At 38.0% G+C, this 23,936-nt stretch overlaps 1 protein-coding gene across 1 annotated transcript in view; it reads right to left on the reverse strand.

Annotated features, from left to right (window-relative positions):
• Nucleotides 1-523: 523 nt before the first annotated feature.
• LOC145673292 (uncharacterized) overlaps nucleotides 524-23,936 on the reverse strand; it is a gene marked incomplete in the record, with an annotated part of 76,083 nt that continues 52,670 nt past the window's right edge. Inside the window, 4 exon segments of the mRNA XM_081742862.1 lie at nucleotides 524-1,441; nucleotides 12,577-12,835; nucleotides 20,152-20,256; nucleotides 21,908-21,987. Of these exon segments, the coding sequence (XP_081598988.1) occupies nucleotides 1,373-1,441; nucleotides 12,577-12,835; nucleotides 20,152-20,256; nucleotides 21,908-21,987 (513 nt within the window).

The following is a 23,936-nucleotide window of genomic DNA, read 5'->3' on the forward strand; positions in this document are numbered from 1 at the left end:
CCAGAGCGAGATAAATGAACGAGGAGCAGGAACATATCAATGAGAGATTTTATGTATTTTTATCAACATATCATGATTTTATAGGGGTTAAATACTTGGTTTTAGGTTTTTATGTTTACTACAGGGAGTGAATGGAACTTTGCCCCTTCTATTTCGCTCATATTAAAGATGAAAGAACTGTGTTCCGGATTTTCACGTTTCAAATATAGCATCCCTATAACAGGAACAATAGAGAGATTCAGATGGAATAGAAAACGAACTAATTTATAACTCAGACGGGTATGTTCGTACAGTAACTACCCAAAAGGGGTCGGTCAATTTTGATTTTTTTTTTTTTTTTTTTAACACAATGAGTGTGCAATTCTCTATAGAGTATTCCATTTGATCAATTCGTTTGGGGAATATTGACAAAAACAACAGTGTGTGTGTATACATCTTTTTGTTGGTTAGTTTTTCGTCAAAAATTGTCGCCCATTAGAGGAAAATGCGCTACAAAATCACAAACAATAATCTAAAACCGAAATAATAATTTAAAAATGCGTTTTAATATATTAATTTATTTGTTTTCAATATGTTTTTACATGTTATGAATTTACCAGCGTACAAAAATGTATAAATGTTAAAATCAAGAAATTACATTTATAAAAAACATCCAAAAATTTTACATGAACAAGAATTCATTCTGTTAACTGCTACTTAATGTTTTAAAACAGGGAAAGGATAACGAGTACAGAACTTACATTTCTTTTTTTAACAAAAAAATTTGTCATGCACCACCATATATCTAATCCCTAGTTACTTGACACTAAACGGCTTGGACCCTTTTGAAAAAATCATTTTAGATGATAAAAATATGCCATAATACCTTTCATTAAAAATTCCTTTACCAGTTTTAATTACTGACGTTCAGTTTCTGTATTAGTTGTACAAGTTAAAAAAACAATAAAATTTCGAAACAGGTCCTGGATATAGTAATCAGAAAAACTATAACCAATAACGTTATTGATGTAGTCTAAAACTCCGTCCACGCGGCACCAAATATAGTTTTATACACCTAGTAACGTATACACAGAAGTAACATAACAACGGATACCATGTTAAAATAATATAAATGATTTGATAACTGTTTTATGATTAATACTGTTAAAAAAAAATATATCATCATCAAGAATCAGCATATTACGCGCGTTTCTTCTGCATCAATATATGAAGATACTATATCTTCATTCATTAACGCAGATAAATGGCGCTACTTTTGTGTATACGTTACTAGGTGTATAAAGCTGCATTTGGTGCCGCGTGGACGGAGTTTTAGACTACAGCAATAACGTTATTGGTTATAGTTTTCTGATTACTCTACTGAGGAGCTGTCTCAAAATCTTGGTTCTACATTTTCTTTATCTCTTACAAAGGTACTGCTTCTTCTTAACTTCGTTATTAACTGCAAATAAGAATAAGAAAAAGCACAATTAGGAAAGAGACTTAAACACAAAGTGAAAACAGTAATAATTTAAATTTCTACTTTTAACAACTTATACGTGGTTAGAATAAAGGAATCTCAGTATGAACATAAAATCGACATAATTGTTTAGAGCAGCCTTTCCCAACCTTTTCCACACTACAGCCCCCTTTAGTCTCAATACGTGTGAAGGACCCCTTGCAATATATATGGTTAGTATTTATATTTCTTCCCCATCAAAAGTATCCAGACACCCCCAAAAACATACGTTTTTCATATTAGGTGCATTGTGCTGCCACCTACTACCAGGTACTCATTACCAGCGACCTCTGTAGTCATTAAACATCATGAGAAAGCAGAATGGGGCGCTCTGCGGAACTCACGGACTTCGAACGTGGTCAGGTGATTGGGTGTCACTTGTGTCAGAAGTTTGTGCACGAGATTTACACACTCCTAAACATTCCTAGATCCACTGTGTCTGATGTGATAGTGAAGTGGAAACGTGAAGGGATACGTACAGCACAAAAGCGTAGAGGCCGACCCCGTCTGTTGACTAACAGAGACCGTCGACAGTTGAAGAGGATCGTAAAGTGTAATAGGCAGACATCTATCCAGACTATCACACAGGAATTCCAAATTGCATCAGGATCCACTCCAAGTACTATGACAGTTAGGCATGAGGTGAGAAAACTTAGGGATTTCATGGTCGAGCGGCTGCTCACAAGCCACACATCACGCAGGTAAATGCCAAACAACGCCTTGCTTGGTGTAAGGAGCGTAAACATTGGACGATTAAACAGTGGAGTGACGAATCACGGTACACAATGTGACGATCCGATGGCAAGGTGTGAGTATGGCGAATGCACGGTGAACGTCATTTGTCAGCGTGTGTACTGCCAACACTAAAATTCGGAGGTGGTGGTGTTATGATGTGGTCGTGTTTTTCTTGGAGGGGACTTGCAGCCCTTGTTGTTTTGCGTGGCACTCTCACAGCGCAGGCCTGGATTAATGTTTTAAGCACCATCTTGCTTCCCACTGTTGAAGAGCAACTCGGAGATGGCGATTGGATCTTTCAACACGATCGAGCAACTGTTCATACTGCACGGCCTGTGGCGGAGTGGTTATACGACCATAACATCCCTGTAATGGACTGGCCTGCACAGAGTCCTGACTTGAATCCTATAGAACACCTTTGGCATGTTTTGGAACGCCGACTTCGTGCCAGGCCTCACCGACCTACATCGATACCTCTCCTCAGTTCAGCAGTCCGTGAAGAATGGGCTGTCATTCCCCAGTTGCCTGCGAGAGTGGAAGCTGTCATCAAGGATAAGGGTGGGCCAGTACCATATTGAATTCCAGCAGCGCCGCTGGAGGGCGCCACGAACTTGTAAGTTATTTTCAGCCAGGTGTCCGGATACTTTTGATCACATAGTATATATATATGTAACACTTTATACAGGACACGTAAGTTTGGCCCTCCACTGTACAACGGCGTGTTGCGGTTGCCGATCTTTTTTTTTTCTTTCTTCAATGTGTCATGTGGACCTTTCTCTTTCGTCAGCAGTAACCAGTTCACCTGTTGAGTGTCGTGGTGTGAAAATGGTGCAGTAAAATGGGCGACCTGACAGACTTCCAAAGAGGCATGATTGCTGGTGCCCATCTGGTTGGAGTTTCAGTGGCAACAGTGGCGAACATTGTGGGGGTATCGGAAAGGCACTGTGTCCAATGTCACGAGGACATATACAATTCGTGGGCAAACGACGTCTGCAACTGTCAGATAGGGACCGGAGGGCATTAAAACGGGTTGTAGCAGCGAAAAAGAAGACCACTGCAATGAAAATTACGTCTGAACTCATTCCGACCTACAGAACCCGGTTTCATCGAAAACAGTGTGACGGGAACTTCATAAAATGAAAATTCATGGCAGGGCAGCTATCGCCAAACCCATGGTCACAGTAGTAAATGCGAAGAGGCGTATCCAGTGGTGCAAGGACCACAAGGCGTGAACTCATGAGCACTGGAAACACGTAATGTGATCCGATGAATCGACCTTCCCTTTGTTTCCAACAACCGGTCGTGTTTACGTATGGAGAACACCATCGCAGGCCTATGATACAGACTGTCTGCTCCCAACTGTAAAGCATGGGGGTGGTTCTGTTACAGTATGGGCAGTGATATCGTGGTCTTCCGCAGGTCCCATCATAGCCCTGCATGGAATGATGAATGCTAAGGTGTATGAGACCATTTTGGGGGATCAGGTTCTACCCATGACCCAAATATCGTTCCCTGATGGTTATGGCATCTACCAAGATGATTTGGCATCCTGTCGCGCTGCAAAAACTGTGAAATCATGGTTTGAGGAGCATGACCAGGAGCCATCACACCTCCCCTGGGTCCCACAATCACCGGTTCTGAACATCATTGAGCCATTGTGGTCTGAGTTAGAAAGGCGTGTTCGGTCTCATTACTCTCCACCAGCATCCCTTAAGGAACTGGAGCATGTTTTGGAGGAACAATGGTACAAAATTCCACACACCACGATTCAGGAGCTGTATACTTCCATTCCACGTCGGATCCAAGCTGTTTTGGACGCAAAAGGAAGCCCCACACAATACTAGATATGATTTTCACACTTTTGCAAATGTTTTAGATTTTTTTGTCCAATCCCTGTATATATACACACACGGATTTTTTTTTTTCACTGGTATAATCATGTTAGAGTGATATGATCCCTACTCCGTAACTCGGTGGTCCTGGGTTTCAAACTTGGGGTCCGACACCATGACTAAGGTGTTGCAATTATATAAATACATCCAGTACGTAAACAAAACTAAATCATAATAGTTAAGGGGTTTTGACAAATAAAAGGATGCAGAGCAAAGTTTCTCATTCGCCTTTCCTTTCCTCTAATGTCAAAGATGATTTTCGTTTGAACGTATTTTACAAACACGTACATGAATCTCTACACGCTTTTTTTTTTTTTTTTTTTGGCTCTGTCAGAAAAACAAAATGCCGTTCGAGTATAGGCAACTTCTTGTAGGTCGAATATCATTTCTCATGCAAATTGACATGTCATTATTAATTTGATCATTTAACTTAAAATGGTGTATTCCTCACCACTGTGTATGTCTTTCTCATTGGTTTGCGCACCCCCCTGAGACAGTCTTGCGGACCTGTGGGGATCCGCAGACCCCAGGTCGGGAAAGGCTGGTTTAGAGCAATGATAGCCAATTTTAATGGACTGCAGGCCAAAACACAATAAATACCATAACGGAGTCCCATTTTTCTTGCTTTCCTCCTCCTCCCATCCTTGAGGCGACAGTTCGCTGAGTGTGTATAAGGCTTACATTTTCTAACTGTTGTATTCTGCATATCCTGTTTCATGCAAAAGTGGACTAAAGCCCTCTAAATTTACACGCTGAGGGCTGTAAACTTAATTTTCAAGTCTTGTATCGGAATACAAAGAAGAGAGATGACGTATAGAAGAAAAAGGACGCTCCGTCACGCTACTGTGTCACATTTTGAGTCAAAACAGTGTGTGTATAATAAAGAAGGCTGTTCGGTTTATATCGGACCGATTTTGAACAGTACTCACCTTACGAGAAATTTCACTGCCACCACTGATGGTATTTTATTGGACCCCCAGCACTGTGGATTAACGCCTGGCCTGTAACAAACTACGTTGGAGCACAGACACAGGAATTCCTCCCTACAAGTTTTCCGTAGGCCTGTGGGAACGATGTTGTACAGAAGGTTGTTCGCTTAATGTCTAATTTTTTTTTGACAGGTACTCATCTTAAGAGATACGGCGCCGCCGCCACGTTCATGTTTTATTAGACCCCCAGCATTGTGGACTATCACATGGCATCGCAGTTTCCATCCAAACTCCGACGCAGGACAGGCATGGTAATTCTGTCCCCCTCCTCTCTGCACGCTTTCCATAGACATCCAGGGTGCGCGGGCGGCGATATTGAAGACATCGTTTCAACAGTCCAAATGCGCTAAAATCAATTGGACTTGCATCTGGGCTTTTCACAGAAATGTCTTCAAACGGAATTACACAATTCCCAATTTTTATGTCGTTTCCTGATAAAAACGTAGTGATGTTCGGCGGCCCCTGTGGTTCATCATCTGGTTCGCGTCCATTCCATGCAATTGTGGGATGTTTATCTGATGGATAATGTCAGAATGGATTCTTGGAAATATTTTTATGTTTTTGTCCACCTTGCGTATCAACAACTTACCCTCATATCCGAATCCCGTAACAACTATAAAGGCAGGAGGGAAACTTTCCCTGGACTGACGAGCAAAGCTGCTGAACTTGCCGTCAATGTCACGATATGATCGCCCAAATGTGACCACCAGCAGTAGATGGGCATACGATTCTGTGACAACTTTCTTCCATTTGGAACCTCTCAGGTAGGTTTCATGTAGTTTCCTGCAATTCGTCTTACGTTCGGCAATTTGACGCAGTAGCAGGTGGTGTACACGGGCCTTCCGCACACATTTCAATCTGAAGCGCTTGCGAATTGTTTTGTTCACAGCTGACGGTGCGAGGTGGAATCTGTGGCTATTATCACCATGTGTCGGAGAATTTTCTTGGCACGCCAATCCAAGGATTCCCTTTTAGCACTACGGGTGTTACTTTGCTTGCAGCCTTTCTCTTGGAGGTTTTCATGAGTGAATGTTTTGCAAGGGGAGCCTGTTTTGTGTAACGGGCCACATCATCTTTCACTGTAGTCACCCCGAGTGTTAACCCATTCTCCAGATACTGTTTTCACAATGCGTCCGTACGAAAACTTAACATGGAAAAGGACCATTACGTAACCCTCCCAGTACCGGTTGATTTTCGGCGCCATTCGATAATACTCATGTACCCACAAGGTCAAACAACACTGCTCCCGCCAGCAAACCCATAGTTCCAGCATGATACGCCAGGTGGCAGCACCGAATCGAAAATAGTCGGATATTCAGCGAACAACCTTCTCTAGACGTCATTTTAACAGTATAGATGCGCAGAAGTCAAAGATTCCGTCAGAGCTTTTGACAGAAATGTTATGAAAGGGAATAACACGGATTCCCGTTTCCTGGTTAATGTAGGATAAAAACAGAGGATGGGTGGACGCTTTTCCATGTGAATCCGCACCTTATTCTTGTTGGCTTCGTACAAATGAGGGATTAGGGTCATAATGGATTGACGGAAAAGCCAGTATTCACCTTTACGTTTTAGTACACCTTACGTACTTCCAAGTTACTTCTCTTAACCATGTCTGTAACAATCACGATTCACTGCGACGAACTTTTTCTGCATTGGCTGTAAAACTCGGTACACCCCTTGCGACAAGTGTCACGTTATGTTAAGGTGACAAGACATTCCATTTTTTAACGGTATTGTCCCTTTTTCCAGAAATTCGTCTGGCATCCCAAGAAAAATGCAAGCTGTTCTGTTTTATAAAAAGAAAACTGCTTTTTTTTGGGGGGGGGGGGTCTTAGTTATATAATCTACAAGTAATTTCTTCAACAGTATTTTTAGGGAAAGACAAATCCTTCTATAAGAAATTTTCCATCGCCTCCCTTAACCCGCTATTCGAACCGAAAGTACTACAAATAGACCCATTCTGTTTTTAACATTGATCGCCATAGAACAAAAATGGTAACAGACAGCGAAAATCGGTTTTGTGCAATCTACAGGGTGGTCCGGAAGTGGGCGTCCTTCAACAGTAGTGTTAATTATGGTAGAATGTCTGTATACAGTTACCTTGAAATCTTAAGAGTCATAAACATCGGTATGATCGCCATCCATGTCGTAACACAGCTGAATTCTGCGCCAAGTTCTCGCAGATGTTTTGCGGAGATACTCCGGAGTCACGAGGTTGAAGGCGTGTTCCACAGCTGCTCGTAATTCTTGCGTTGTGTGATATCGAGTGTTTCTTACTTGTTGCTTTATGAAACATCGGAGAGCATTGTCTGGTGTTGCCTTTTGTGAAGCCAAACAGCAACAACTAATCTTTGTTCAATGCTTTGTGGACTTTGATCACACATTGTTGATTACTCCAACTTCACTGCAAATAACTGTTACCACGCAGAAAACAAATGAACATGGATAGCAATGTTGCCAGACAATGCCGAGCAATGTTACCAAACAAATGTGGATAGAACCTAAAACCGTCAGAAAACACCAATTAGGGGTACGCCCACTTCCAGACCACGCTGTATTGAGGGTCTCACGAATAGATTCTGCCACCACCTGTCTCAAGAATAGATTCTCTCTACTAAAATTGGCGCTTCCAAATGGTTCCGAGTCAGCTGCCTTTACATTGAAGCAAGACATCTTCCGATACCGCAACTCTCTTAACATGCCATAAAGTGTGGTGTTTGGTGAAGCTTGTTGTCATCACTTAAAACACTACTGACTATTTCTAAATGTATGCACGTGAATGAGTAGGTATTCTATCCTCTTTACCTATCAGAACTAGGTGCGGGCCACTAGATCCGTTATGCAGGGATACTGTAGCCAAGTCTCTTCCTTAAGACTGAGAATTAAGATTAGACATACCACATATACATGAACTCAGTGGTTATGGGTTAATTATCCGCATATTTACTTGCACACTTCAATTATTATTTGTCCGAATAAGACTTAACCACAGTCAACAAGGCATATTATTCACAGATATTTCTGTCTGTATAATAACACAAAATTATTAATGTGCACACACGTATTAATATTATTATTAATCTCAGTTTTCGGTTGATTTTTTGAAGTTCTTACCAACTATACGAGGTAGGCCTAAGCATGAACTGCATAAACATGAACAGAAGAATGAAAATAATGAAGAAAGAGACTTGATTATAAAATTTGAAGAATTAAACACAACACTGACAATTGCCCAGGATACACAGAAAGAGAGGAAAAGTCAAGTGTACAAATTTGCTATCGTTCTTTTTCTCAGCAGCCCACGGCGAAAAATAAAATCCCTTCAACTGAAGGGCCTTCAGTCTCATGAGTCAACGGAATGTAGATCAATCAATAGTGTGCCGCTTTCTTTGACGCCGTCTGGGGATGACTGACCGTGCCAAGCATAAAAGCGGAAGTGGTAAAAATCAATTACGACTTCTAGTTTCAATATTCATTTTCTTAGAGCAAAACAGATTTGAGAATGCAAGAACTGGCATTTTGATATGGATACAGCATTCCAAAAATAAGTTTACTCTTCATCTTTATCCCTCCATCCAAACCAAAAGTGGTGAAAATCTACGGTTTCCGGTTTCAACACTAATCGTTATAATGAAAAACGATAATACGAAAGCCGTTCGGAAAATAACCCCCGATTCGTTAAAAAAGAAATACCGAAGTAAATAAGAATAATTTATAATATACACCTGAAAACTACTTCTTTGCTCTATTTTTCAACATAGTTTCGTAACATTCAAACACTTGTCATATCTCTGCACTAGCTTAGAAATTCCATCAGCATAAAAATCTCTCGCCTGTGCCTTGAGCCACAGCAATTCCTGTAGCCTAAACTCTGTGTCACTACGTTGTATAACATATCGACGTCCTGGAAATTTGTGAAAATTCATCGGAAAGCCCCGAGATTGTGAAACGTCGATTTTCACGAATTTTTCCATCAATTTTCTGAACGAGTTCATCAGTGACCACTGATGGCCTGCCACTCCTCTCTTCTTCATGAATGTTTGTTCGTCGACTTTTAAATGAACGGACTCATTCACGAACAACAACTTCACTGAACACACATTTGGCCCTTACACGGCACAAAGTTCCCGATGAATATCTGCTGCCGAATATTATTTTGCCGTAAGAAAACTATAACAGCTCGCACCTCGCGGGGTTTTCTATTGCAGCACACTTTTTGAGACACTACAAAAGTGAAACTAGTGATCAAACAACTTTCACTCTACCATGGCTGGATGCAAACTGATTTTCCGCACGTCTGTGCGAAGATGGTAGCGCTGACCCAATACTTCACGCACAGTGACCAATCGAAGGTTATTTTCCGAACGCGCCTGGTAGATATTGAGTAGTAGTTTTCGATATGGAATCAATACTGTAAGGATAGATGCCATAGAAGCACAGAAATCTACTACCACTTTCGATTTAACATTGATCTTCCATAGAACAAAAATGGTCAGAGAGAACGAGAAATCGCTTTTCAATATGGATTCAGCGACGCAGGGATAAGTTCATCTCGACATTCATTCCTCTGTTTAATCTAGAAGTGCAGGGGATTACAATTTCCAGTTTCAACACTGATCACTATAGTAATAAAACAGTAGTAGATAGTGAGAAAAAACTTTCTGATGCGGATTCAGTAATGCATGAATAGGTTCCACGCCTCCTCCATTCTTTCTCTTTCTTTATATGGATTCAGCATCCCATGATAGATTTAATCTTAATTCTTATTCTTCTACTGAAACCGGAAGTAGTAAAACCTAAAATTATTTCCGGTTTCAATATTGGTTCCTATGTAGTAATAATTTTCAGGGATGGGGCCGCGGTGGCTTAGTGATAGAGCGTTCACCTCTGGTGCGTGTGGTCCTTGGTTCGATCTCAGCTCTGCTAAGTGAACTTTGTGGTGGACAAACACCGTATGCGTGAGTTTTCTTGGGGTTCTTCTGTTTCCTCCCACTTTATTCATTCCACCATTCCAATCATTTCTCATAATCACCGTCACCCTTAGCCTAACCGGCATAACCGTGGGACTTTAAACTGAAAGATTTCATTTTAAGGGATAGCGAGAAACTATTTTTGATAAGATTTGGATCCATTTCTGACCTCATATATCTATTGCCACCGTGAATTCTAGATCTACTTCCGGTTTCAGCATTGAATTCACGTAGTTTGGAAGTCTACCATAATTTCACACTGGAATGAAACTCACTTGTTTAAACAGTTATACACTTTCTGCGGTAGATGTCATCATTTCTGATTATTAGTTTGTTACGGTTATTTACGTACTAGTTTTTATTATCTTTCCGAACATTATATGTTGATGTTTTACTTCCTCGTTTGTCTGACAAAATATATTTCGATTTTCTTCTTCTTTCGGCTAATTAGTTTTCTGTTACGCGTTTGCATTAAACAAATTAAAATTATTTTGATATTACTTACGATTATAAGCATTATTTTCTACCTGAATTATTGTATTTAGTTTATGGGATGAAAAGATAATTCGATGTTGTTTCATTGAGCGCTACTACTCTCATGGTTAATAATGTTAGAATTTTAACAGATTCCACAATATACCACTTCAGTCGTTAGTTATACACAAATGTTTTCAACACAAATACAAAAATACGTACCCACACTTTGGATGCAACATGTTTGCCTCACAATGAATGATTCATAAGGTGATACGATAAAATTTACCGTGTTGTCGGCAGACATTTCCCATTTATGAATTTTATGCGAGGAGAATCTGGTAAAAAATAGAAAATCTGGTTTCGAATATATATTTATAGACTGTAAAAACATATATCACGTTGTGAAGTTAGTTGAACAAAGTTATAGATTATTGCATCCATAAAATTTTATTTACTCTTATAATGTAACCTTTTGTTTTACTTACTTGTAATTTCCTTCTCACAATCGCGCAATTTCGATCATCTCGTTAAAAAAAAAAAAAAAAAAAGTTTCAGTTTATCTTTCCGTTTTAATACTGTATTTCAAAATTTTTAACCTCTGAGCCATATAATGACTTTCCTGGCTGCCAACCGACAAATCTCAGAAACCACCTCAGATGATACTTTCGCTGGAACCTCGAATTTTTATTGTAGAATGTTTCTGCATGTGTGTTTTCTGACCACAATATCTTTAGCTGTGATTATTTCGATGGTCAAATATTCTCCAACGGTTTCACTATTCGGTTGTACAAAAAATGTGCATGAAAAAGAGCCAAGGTGGACCTTCCCAGTAACGGTTCAGTTTGGGCAACACTTCACTAGCACAAGAACGACACTCTTCACCTGCAAGCACATTGATAACAACGTCGATTTCACGTTCCTGGCGCAACTACACAGGCAACAAGTCTGCCTGATACTAATCGAACAATTTTTCATATGTGTGTGTCAATTGTTTACAAGAGTATATTGTGTTAACTATATAAATACTTTGAAATTATACACGAAAAAGCTGTAGCCGGCAACACGGTGCACGTTCTATTGAGTGATGCAACATAGCGCAATCGCCTACCAGTTGCCATTATTTCTGGATTTCTGAACTGGATTTTGCTTCTTCAATTCAAGTGACTTCTTAATTGTCTACTTATGCTGAATCTACATGGAAAAATCTTATGCCTCCACCAAGATCACGTTAACCAGAATGACTAGAAAGAGAATAGAAAAGGTTTTATGTAGCAGAGATACTCTATACTGAATCTGTAGTCAAGTGGTCCTACATTCCATTCCTCGTGGTAGCACATGACTTCCGGTATAATCAGAATCATGAGACAATTGAGAAAATATTCGAATTAAAACGAGAAACATTCTGATCTAGAACTTCAGAGATAATGACATTAGGAGCAAAACTGCGTTAGCAATGCATCATCCAATAGAACGTGTGGTTTCTGGTTAGCCATAGCTGTTCGCAACGCTCTCAGTATTTTAATTTGAACGACACCTATTATCATATTCTATGTAACATTACCTGTAAATAAAATTTAATACAGTAAATCTTCGATTTAACGGATAGAATTTGACTAATATAGCATACAAGAGGCCATATGGACATCATCATACTACATTGATGAAAATGTCTGGCACTTTAGACGTTTGACAACATTGAATGAGAAAGCAACTAAACACTGAAGCTCCTTTTCACCCCTCTAATATGGTTGTAAGGACGTTTTTGGTACTAATATTGTATGACATTAAAAGTTTTACATTTACATTATACATGACGATTTCACGCGTAATAGTCTATTTTAAATATTCTTCATGACAATTCACTATTTAACGGATTCCCTATTTTACTTTAGTCAGTTAAGTCGAAAGTTTACTGTATTTAAAGAACCAGAAGTTGATTTATGGAGTAACACTACATAAAACATACACACAATTATCAATAGAAAAGTCAAAGAACCGCTGTGGAAACTTACCCTTGAAAAAGGTGTTCCTGTCCCGTTTTTTGATAGATTCGCTGAATCATCAAGCAGCTTTTGAGGAGTTAAAAAAGCCACTGGTCCATCTTTCACATTCTTCCTTGGAGTATTCATATCAGCCTTCGGAGTATTAATATCAGCTAAAGGGCTGCCCTTACGTGGTGCAATACGAGTTATAGATGGAGTTCTTCCGTGACTCTCTGCCGTCTTCGTTTGTCCATTTTGAATGTACGCTGTATCTATGGTATTGCTCCTTCTGAAACAAATAGTGGGAAACAATGTAACAATTTCTGAGCACGATGGATAAATAAGTATAGAAATGGAGAAAGTGAAAAGTGCCAGTAGGTGAGTTTATCGTGTGTGGTTTTTAAGGATTTTTAAAAATGTTTTTGATAATTTTTGCACGTAATTTATTCACCACTTACATTTTGAACCACCAAACGATTATAAAATTATAGAAAATACAACGTCGAATAACAAAAATTCAACTAAAATAAACTTAGTGTCGAACATGACGAAGAATCTCGAATGTGACGTAAGTTGGAATTACGAAGATTTTTAAAACTTGAAACCAATTTTTATCAAGAAAAATACTAACATATAAAAAAATACATTATTATCTATATGTTCCAGCATAACTCTAGAACGCCTCTAGCAACTTTCAAATTTGGTACACATATTACTTACAGTCTGGAAAACAGTACGTCGACGTAAGACTTTCCTAGCACATCTACGTAGAGTGGGAGGGAGGAGACATATAAAAAAGATGGAAAACGACCGATGTTAGTGTCGAATCCAGTTTTCAGGGTCCAGGAGCTGATTGGTAACATCATCGATGCCATTTAGATCCTAACTCAGACCTAATTAGTACTCTTGAGGAGGAGAGGGTATGTAAAAATAATTGAAAATGATTGATAATAGTATCGAATCCATAGTTTTTCAGGGTCCCTAAGTTGATTGATGACAGTTTTGGTGCACTTTAGGGCCAAAGTCAGCTCTCAGTTGGGGTAAGACCCCCTAGCACTCCTAGAAGCAGGGGAGGAATAGCATAAAAATGATCTGAAATGCCCGATATTAGTGTCGAATCCATAATTTTTGGGGTCGCTTATATATATATATAACGAGACTCCTGATGGCGTTTAAATTTGATTTAAACTCCCATTAACACCCGGAGTGGGTGAAATGGTGATACGAAAAATACAGACAACGACCGATATTAAGTGTTGAATGATTAATTTTCAGCGTCATTAAGTTAATTGGTGGCGGCAGTCCTGATGCTGTTTAAATTCAAGTTCAGGCCCCAACGGAGCTAAGAACTGCTTAGCATTTCTAGTAGGTAGAGGAAGAGGCTGAGATAAAAATGATAAAGAAAACAACCAATATTAGTGTCGAATCCATTATTTTCGGAGCCGTTTAGATAAAGAGTGACGCTCCAGATGTCATTTAAGTTCAAAAATGAAATGAAATCTGAGTTTTACGTCCCACGTTTATGCCGGTTAGGCTAAAGGAGACGGTAATTATGAGAAATGAATGAAATGGTGGAATGAAGAAAGTGTGAGGAAACGAGAGAACCCCGAGAAAACTCGCGCACACGGTATTTGTCTACCACAAAATTCACTTGATGCGAGCTGGGATCGAACCAGGGACCCCATGCACCAGAGGTGAACGCTCTACCACTGAGCCACCGCGGCCCTCATTTAAGTTCAAGTCAGCCTCATCTAGCAACTGAGGGGAGAGGTAAATTTGTGACATGTAAAAATGACCGATATTAGTGTTGAATCCATACTTTTAGTTCCTAAGGTGATTGGTAGCACTTTTGATGACTTTTAAGTTCACCCTCTAGTATGGGTAAGACGACCTAGTACACCTAAGGAGAGTGACAGGGTATAACGAATGAAACGATGCCGTTTCAATTCAAGTTCAGATCCCATTGGCAGCCCTGATGGGAGGGGAATGGTGACATAAAAAAAAAAAAAAATAATTAGGATCGAATCCATTGTTTCCGGCATCCCTAAGTTGATTGGCGATACTCCCTATACCATTTAAAGTCTATGTTTAATTTCCATTAACACCCCTGGATGATGGGAAAGGGATTGATACGTAAAAATAATCAAAAATGACCGATATTAGTGTCGAATCCATACTTCTCGATATCGGTGAGATTAATAATTGCACTTCTCATAGTTAAAGTCCAAGTTCAGTCCCCCATCGGCATGGGGAGGGAGGAGGGGGATGAGAAGCGGTGAAAAATAAAATGTCTCAAATGATTGAGTTTAGTGTCGAATCCACACTTTGGGTTCGTCAAGCTATTAGGTTACAATCGCGATAACATTTAATCCCAAGTTTAAGCATGAACGGTCATGTCAACTGAATTCGGAATTTACAGGGGCAACGCCCAAGACTTGCTCGCACATCTACATATGTTTGGATGTATGTGTATAAATGTATATTCCAGCGTAACTCCGGACCGTCTGGAGCAATTTTAACCAAACTTGGCAGACATATGATTTTCAATCTGGAAAAAATACTGTGGGAGTAAGACATTCCAAGAGGTGGGAGTTGGCAGGAGTGACATATAATAATAATACGAACGACTGATATTAGTGTGCAATCCGTATTTTTCGGGATCGCTGAAAGTGACGCTCTCAATGCCTTTTAGATCCTCCAAATTCATCCATATCAGCAGAGGCTTCGGAATGATGGGAGGAAGGGGTTAAAATATCAAAAATGACATTTGTGTTGAATTGATAGTTTTCTGAGTAACGTCTGACCCGTTTGAAATGACTTTTGGAAGACAGACAGTACCCACTTAACGCTGGGGTTTTTAATCATATCAATTTGATTAAAGGCATATTCTGTAAGGGTAGGATGTTTCAATATTTAGTATCTTCTGTATTTTTAACATTACAATGTCATTGAAATAAACATTCCAAAGAGGAAAAGGATTCAAATATTTCCCACAAACTTATTCTCCCCGTATGAAGAACGGACATTTCAGCCAGTACTTAATAAAAACAATGTTAAGTGTGAAAAGTCGCCAAAGTGGTTTTATATTGCAAATGGTAGTTTGAAATACCAACTTATTTCCACGAAGTGAATGTTATTCTTTATTGTTAAGCTTTAAAGGACATATTCAAACTAAAAACGAAAGAACATTAAAAAATACGATATCTCGTGAAGGAACAGAGAAATGAAGTCATAGGTTTGAAATCCTAAGATTATATCTTACAGGCTAAAAAACATGGTTACTAAATATAAGAGAATCCCAAGAAATCTGATATTTTCTACCATAAGCTCACATGCCTTTACAGTTACCTGCAACAATGGATCTCCATATCCTGCCATCAATTACAGGAATATCTAGCAGAAGTGGTTAACTGGTTCTAAGAAAAGTCCGTGCCCTACAAAACCGCGTTGATCGAGATCTAATTACAATGAGTTCAAATTGAATTTGTCGAACACACAAATTTATGGTAATAAACAAGTTTAATCCTTTCAGTCTCAATGTCCATTCTAAAGGGTATGTAGTTTATCGTAGTATTTTTCATTCTTATAACAAAATATTTCAGCCGAGATCATCTGGTATCCTAGATTGACACCAGATGGTCCTGTCAAGAGGAAATAAATTGGATCTGAAAAATAAATCTACGAGCAAAAAATCGAAAAGTCTCTGCGCTTTTCTTTCTCGACTGTGTAACACATTTTAATACAAAATCAAGATATACGAACGATGCGGTAGGCTTTTCTTGGAACGGTCCCCTGTAACTTTCGATTTCTTCCATTACCACGACACTATTACCAGCTGCCCATGATGGCGGAATGCTCAGAAAGTCCACGTCATATGATCAGCGAACTGCACGTGGCGAACAAAACAATTGCCAAACTTCACTCTTGGGGGTGGGAGATATGGAGCATCCCCCTTACGTTCAGACCTTACCCCGAAGATTACTATCTTTTTGGTCCACTGAAGAAGTTCCTGGCAGAGCAGAGGTTCACGAACAACACCGCAGTACAGAACGTTATTTGTCTTTGATTCCGTGATCAGCCAGTCACCTTCTAGGCAGTGGGCATCGAGAAACTTGTGGCGCAATGGGACAAGTGTCACAACAGATGTGGTGATTATGTGGAAAAATAGATAAAGGTCCGTAGAATATATATATTATTTTTCGTTTATAGTGGCAATAAATCAGTAGCTGTAAAGACTTTTCATTTTTTTTACTAAATACACTAAATAAAAATACAGAAAAGCTTTTTAAACATATAAAACTTTTAAAATAAAAAGTCTTCAATTGAACCATTCTAACTTCTTGCAATAGGTCTCTGCTTGCATAAATTTGCTTCTCGCTATATCACAAGCCCACACTCGACTCGAAAAATGAAAATGAAATGAAAAATGAAGTTCTACTTCCCACGGTTATGTCGGTTAGGCTAAAGGAGACGGTGATGATGAGAGATGAGTGAAATGGTGGAATGAAGAAAGGGGGAGGAAACGGGAGAACCCCGAGAATACCCACGAACACGGTGTTTGTCCACCACAAAGTCCACACGGCGCGAGCTGGGATCGAACCAGGGACCCCAAGCACCGGAGGTGAACGCTCTACCACTAAGCCACCGCGCCCCCCACACTCGACTCGATTTATACAGCATTTCCATCTAGACTTTATAAATATGTAATAGTAAAAACCGTTATATTATTCTTGTACATAAAATAAAAAACAAAATTTGACAAAGGCAGACCAATTTGTGTTATGATTTCGAAAACGAGATTATCTCAAAACTGTAACACAGATTAGTAATAATAAGAATTTGCATTGATCAGATTTTAATTTTATGTAATTTATAAGTGGTTCCTGTACTTTTGAATGTATTCACAAATTGGGATACAGTTTCAGTACTTCGCAAAGTGCAACTAAAATTAAATTGGTACATTGCTTCCGAATATATATTAATAAACTAACATATGCGTATACCCACTTTTGTTCGTGATTTGTTCCAAACTTAACAAAAGACTGATTGGTTCCGAAGTTATCAACTAAAGTGATTGGTTCTCGAGATAGTAACAAAAGAACGTTTGTATACCCATTTTTGCTGGTGACCGTACAAAGGGTAACACCGCGCGTCCAATGTTGCTCGATGTAACGTGCTCGATGAAATAATGCGCACTGAAAGGTGAGGATCCTTGCAATATTGTTGAAGCAAGCAATCCTCCCTCTTACTAATTTAACTCGTAAACTATAGAAATAAGTCTTTAGTTTCCAATAAACCACATACTGTGTTCAATGCATATTTTTAATTTTTTTCTGAGTGCAAATAGCAGGGTTGGCTGGTTTAAACCATTTTTTTTTAAATGTTTAAATCAAGAAAAGAAAAATGTTCGTAACAGTGTAAGTGTTCGTAAAACCTTGATGAACACATATTTGTGGGTTATCACGTTTCACTCACGTATATTACTCGTATTATTACTCAGTGATTATAGTATTAAAGCAACGTTTTTTTTTTTTTTTTTTTTTTTTTTACAAGTTTATGAATGTTTCTTTTGTGATTTTTTTTTATAGTTTGTTATTATTGTTACGCAACTGCAATCAAAAGAAAATTCTAAATATTGTTTCGTTTTAATAATGTTTACTATTGATAAAATGCATCGAAATGCCGTACTTTTTTGGGGGGGGAGGTCATACAAACCCTATACAGAGGCGTTTATTGAAATCAAAAGTATCTTTGGTACCTATTTATGTATAAATGGGTCTGAGCCAAAGTGGAGTATCTTTCTTCACTTTTCTTATTGATATGCAAATTAAGTCGTATTTCTTTAACTTGAACTTAAAAAAAAAGAAAAAAAAGAAAGTCGTAGGGAACTAACTTGGACTAAATTATTTCTTCTCTACTCTGCAATACTTTGAAATTGTCCATATGTAATTCTGTATATTGGTTTTACTTGTGTAATTGTTTATCTTTTTGTCCTGAATTGACTCTTGACAATTATATTAACAAGTATGTAAAGATCAGTACAACGTATTTTTATCAGGAGTCTTTCGTAAGTGAGTCGGCAGACGTATCACATTTGTGGCCAATTTGTCTCGGTTTCGAGTTCAAATGGAGGACGATTTCTCTCGGATATAAGCCAAAAGGCGGTTTGGATTCCGCTTTAAGCTTATGTGACCCCCTTCAGCATAACCCGGTTGTTGCATAATAACACCAAGGCGAAACAAACTTATTTCTGTCCACATGTGATATCAATACATAGCAAATTATTTAAACCAAAAAACCGTGTGTTTTTGTTTTTTTTCAATAAAAACCGTGGATTTTGCCAACCCTGGCAAATAGCGATTACATGAAATGATTTTGATTTCAATGTAGCCTACTAAAAAGACCGTGGTAGGTGCAGTGAATGTGATGAAAACATTATTTTAATTCGAAGCAGTGGGGTTATGAATGAATTTCTCTGGTACTGTGCAAAGCGGACACGACAGAGGAAGCATAAATACTAGGTAAGTTCAAATATTAGTAGTGACTATAGTTATACGAAATTCTAGTTTGTGCGCACGCTCGCCGTCGCTAACGCGGCAGTTCCCTACCGTGCAAACCCCTACCGTGCAAACCCATCACCTTTAGTCTGCCTTGAACAGGAATAGATACAATTCTTGCTTGTAATGGCCACCTAGTGTAGGTTCATACGTGTTTTCACACGAATACTTATTTTAATGGGATATCAGTTTATAGACGTATTATCACTCCGTACGCACTTACTTCCGTGTGTACCAAAAAAATACCATATCAAAATACATAAGGTCTTATATTACGCAAAAAAAAAGCAATGTGAAAGAATTTTTATACAGCAGAAAACACACCATTACGTGGACTATCCTCATTTGCCGTAGCCCAGTATAACACACAACTATTTTTTGTATGCCAAGTTTGAACCAGTGTGCCTTTGGTGACTTCTGGAAGTCACAGGATTGGTCATAAGAAGTTGACCCATATAAACAATTTCCCGGGAGTCCTCAGCTACAACGCATCTAAAAATCACCCAAATCGGACAGACGAGGAAATGCAATGCTTTTTGTACGGTGTCCTTTATTTGGAATGTACAATGTGCAAACTTGCAACATGGGGTGGATTCTATCCTCTTATACTTGATGGGGTCCAACACCAAACAACAGGGTTACTTGTGCAAGTTAGGGGAAGGTACGTACCAAGTTATAAAAATCGGATAAGTTTTATGAGTTATCGTGAAAAACAAACACACAATCTCTCTCTCTCTCTCTCTCTCTCTCTCTCTCTCTATATATATATATATATATATATATATATATATATATATATATATATATATATATATATATATATATATACCGATCAACAAGAGTCGAATGGTAGAGGCTTCACTACACTCACTTCAATTATTTTTTAATTTATTTACTATTCCTTAGGGATTAAAGGGACGCTGTTTTAATGTCTGATACTTTCATTTCATGACGGGTGTAAGACTGTTGTATACACTTCAAACAAAAGCAAATACCACATGCTCATTTTGGAAGCTTTAAACCAATATATTTTAATTATTTTAATCACCTGGTACGAAGGCAAGGAATTCCTTCTTTTGGTGTTCTTTTAAACATATTCGGCATTGCTGGTATATTTGACTGCTTGAGACGAGAATCAGACAAACCAGATGACCTGTAAAATATAATATGGAATTATTTTCATAGTCTTACCAACAGTTCAGAATTTTAACCTGAATATTCGCTCAGCGTAAATACCAAACTTACACGATTAGAAAACTTATGAAAAAAACACATATTTATTATATAAACTCAATCTGAAGATTAACCTATTTATATGATAAATTGATTTAGGAGAATTATTTTCTAAAAAGCTACTTATTAATAACTGCTAGTACAATGAGTTGAGTAGACTGAGTTTAACGTCCCGTTCGGCAGCGAGGCTATATGAGACGTGGACCTACTGATTAACATGAAATTCGAACCACATGAGCTACCGCCGGGAATCGAAGCCGGGTCTCCCATGCTACTACAATGAATAGCAAAACTGTTTGCCTTTACGTTTGTAACAAAAAGTTACAAACCAACTGTAATACCAATAACCTCCGACACTTATTATTAAAAATAACAACCACAACTCTTCACGTGCCCTCTGATTATTTACTAGATAATTTCAGCACCTGATTTTGTTGCTATATTCAGCCCATATTGCTACATATAGCCTCGCTGCTGAAAGGGACGTTAACTCAAAATCAACCCAACCCAAATAGTTGGATTGCAATATACAGTATACCGTTGGTCTCTGAATACGCAATTAAAATTTAACAAGGCAGACGAAACGTGCAAACTTTGCAAACTATCTGTATACCTTTATGCTACTCATACAATGATATATTGTTTTAGCACAGCAACTGTCCTATCATTGTCGTGTAATCTTATCCTGGCTAGAAAAAAAATATAATTCTACAGGCCTCATATTTCATCATTCATTGTTACACTGACAAGTGAGTACTCCTACGTAACCTTAGTAACGTTCTAACCGCAATACTAAAATAGTTCCTTGCACCAACAATACATTGAAATCTATTGGCAGTGAAATATAAATAATTAGAATGGTTCTTTATTATCACGATTATAAAACAGTACTATTATTATTTCCTAACTATCTTCATTCTAAAATATTCACGAATAATCCTACCTTTTCATTTGCATCACCCCACATCAACACTTCCTCAGTACCATCTGTTAGTCGCTATCATCATCATCTATAAATGAACCCGAAGAAATGAATATCGAAACGCGATACCAGTAATAAAATTTCGTCTACAAACCGCTCTCCTAAAGCAGTGCACATTAATTACAGAAATAAAAATGTGATTATTTTGGAATATATTCATTTTATAAGCTGTTCATAGGCCGAATTATTTTAATTACTAAAAAGTATCAATATTAGAAGTAAATATCAATTAATTTACATTATTTAGGATACAGCATTCTATTCAAAATAACTAATTTACGTATTAGCTTTTAGGACTAACATTTACACACACACACACACACACGAAAAAAATCCTATGCACCGATTGAACACCCGTCGGCAATAAAGTTTACTAACAGACACTTATAACAACCGCATATTATCTTTACCCACAATACTAAATGGAAATTACCATATAACTTATTGCACCTCTGTTTACGGGATGTTTAGTGCAAAGCTAAATAATCATCCTTGTGCCTGACCATTATTTAGATAATGTAACGGAAAACTGAATCGTTACTACTGCAATGTTAACTTTAATAACATACTAATAAAATTGTTACTGTACCCTTTTAAAGGTGTTTCCTGTCTTGACTGCAATGGTGAAGGTGGGCGTATTTTGCTCTCTTTTCGGCCACCAGAGAAGAGCTATAACAGTAAAAAAGTAAATTTAGGAATAAATAAATATATTCCTCAAAAAGAAGTTTAAGATTCTAAGTCGTAACATAACAAACACAAGAGATTATCGTTCTGCAAATCCGATGCTATTTTATTGTCAACTTTTTCTGAAATTGTACATCATACACAGTTCCAAGCTATAACAGAGTATAATTAACGCATCTATAAGGTAACATAAATATAACAATCATACACTAGGACCTGTCAAAATATATGAATAATAAATAGTCCAATAACTCTCATCAGGAGTTGATAAATTTGGATTACGGGTACTAATAGTTATGCTGAAGAGCAAGTGATAAACACTAAAAAAGAAACTCGAAAAAAATCTATGAATTTTTAAAACAAAATTTACTTGTTGAATTTTCGCTATAGGTTGGAAAATATACTGTCAACTTATTTACCTCTATATATATCTGCTACAACATTAGGAGTTTGAATATCGAATCTTTTTACTCAGAACAATGAGTACAAAATTGAATTTGTATAGGGAAGAAACTGGTTCAAACATAATCAGCTCTTACTTCAAAGAAAGAACAAAACCCATTTGCAAGTTCAAGCTTCTAACAGGGAAGCACGTATTTGAAATTCCTTAGTGCTTTTTCATTATCTGCCCGTTGCCCTTTTCCCATCTCTCACATTTTCATTGGTTTGACAATGTTCTCCGGATTAGAGTGAAAATAATACTTTTGTTATTTTTTATGCAGGTAAGTTTAATTTTGATTTACAATAATAACTACCTGATACGGCCACTCCTACAAACTGAAACGTGAGGAAGGACTACGGCGATTTAATATTAAAGCGTTTTTAGCTCTCAAGCGCAAATTGGAATTGAATCACATTGCCTTTGTAGTGGACTAGAAGAGCTAATTGTATATGGACTTTCTCGGGTCACTCCCCTTTCCTCCATTATTTTATAAGCACTCAAGTTTATCATGCCCTCCCCTAGTCTCGCGGCTAGTGTGTGCGTCTTTGGTGTATGGGGTCCCGGGTTAGATTACCGATGGGAGATCCTTAAAATACAAAAGGATCAGGATGGTTAGGATTCAACCTTAAGCTATATCTCCATGGCTCATGTAGCTTTGGTGCGGAAAGGAACGCTGAACTAACGTTCAACTGGACACTTTTCTTCTCTTTCAGAGTTGATTAGGACAATTTCACATTTAAAATAAAAATATATTTCTCATCAGTATACTTACATTTGATGCATTTACAGCGGATGACCTCTTCCCACTGCTCGTTGCTATGCCCTTATAAGGTCGTACTGGTGTGACACACACGCCAGGAATTGATGACTCTCTCTTAGGCGATTGAGAATTTTTTTGTAATCCTGTAGATTCTTTAGGTTTTTCATATTTTGTTGGACTAGCTGATTTTCGTCGTCCTGGCACTGAAACAAGTAGTTCAAATTAAACGGCAAACTAACATACCAGATGTTTAAAAAGCAGTAATACAAAATTTCATGTCAAATTAGGAATTCCTATTACTACTTTGGTGAAATTACGTAACTACAATAACTGTGAATCTTTTATTTATTTAAGGCAGAAAATATCCTCATTTAAAACAGCGAAGTAGTGGATAAACTGCGTCCAGAAAATGACCTGGCTGAGGCTCAAGAATTAAGAAACAAACAGTAAACAGACAATACTACTGACCTGAAATGAAAGTTTGGGATTCAATTCCCTACCAGTGCAGTAATTAGAATTATCTGTTTTCCCGACAATGGTTTACACCTACTGATACTGACAGTAGTGTAATATTTGGTATCCGATGGAATTACTAAACGTCTGACTAGTCACAACTGGCGCCACTCATGTCATTCCAACTACCATCATATCTCCAACTGAACAGTCATTTGTTTTCCAGTGGTATGGCTTTAAAAAAAATCGTTGCTATCTATGTGATTCCGGCTATCACAT

The sequence above is a fragment of the Thermobia domestica genome, chromosome 16 (assembly GCF_964235325.1).
Source record: "Thermobia domestica chromosome 16, izTheDome1.hap1.1, whole genome shotgun sequence".
NCBI lineage: Eukaryota > Metazoa > Arthropoda > Insecta > Zygentoma > Lepismatidae > Thermobia > Thermobia domestica.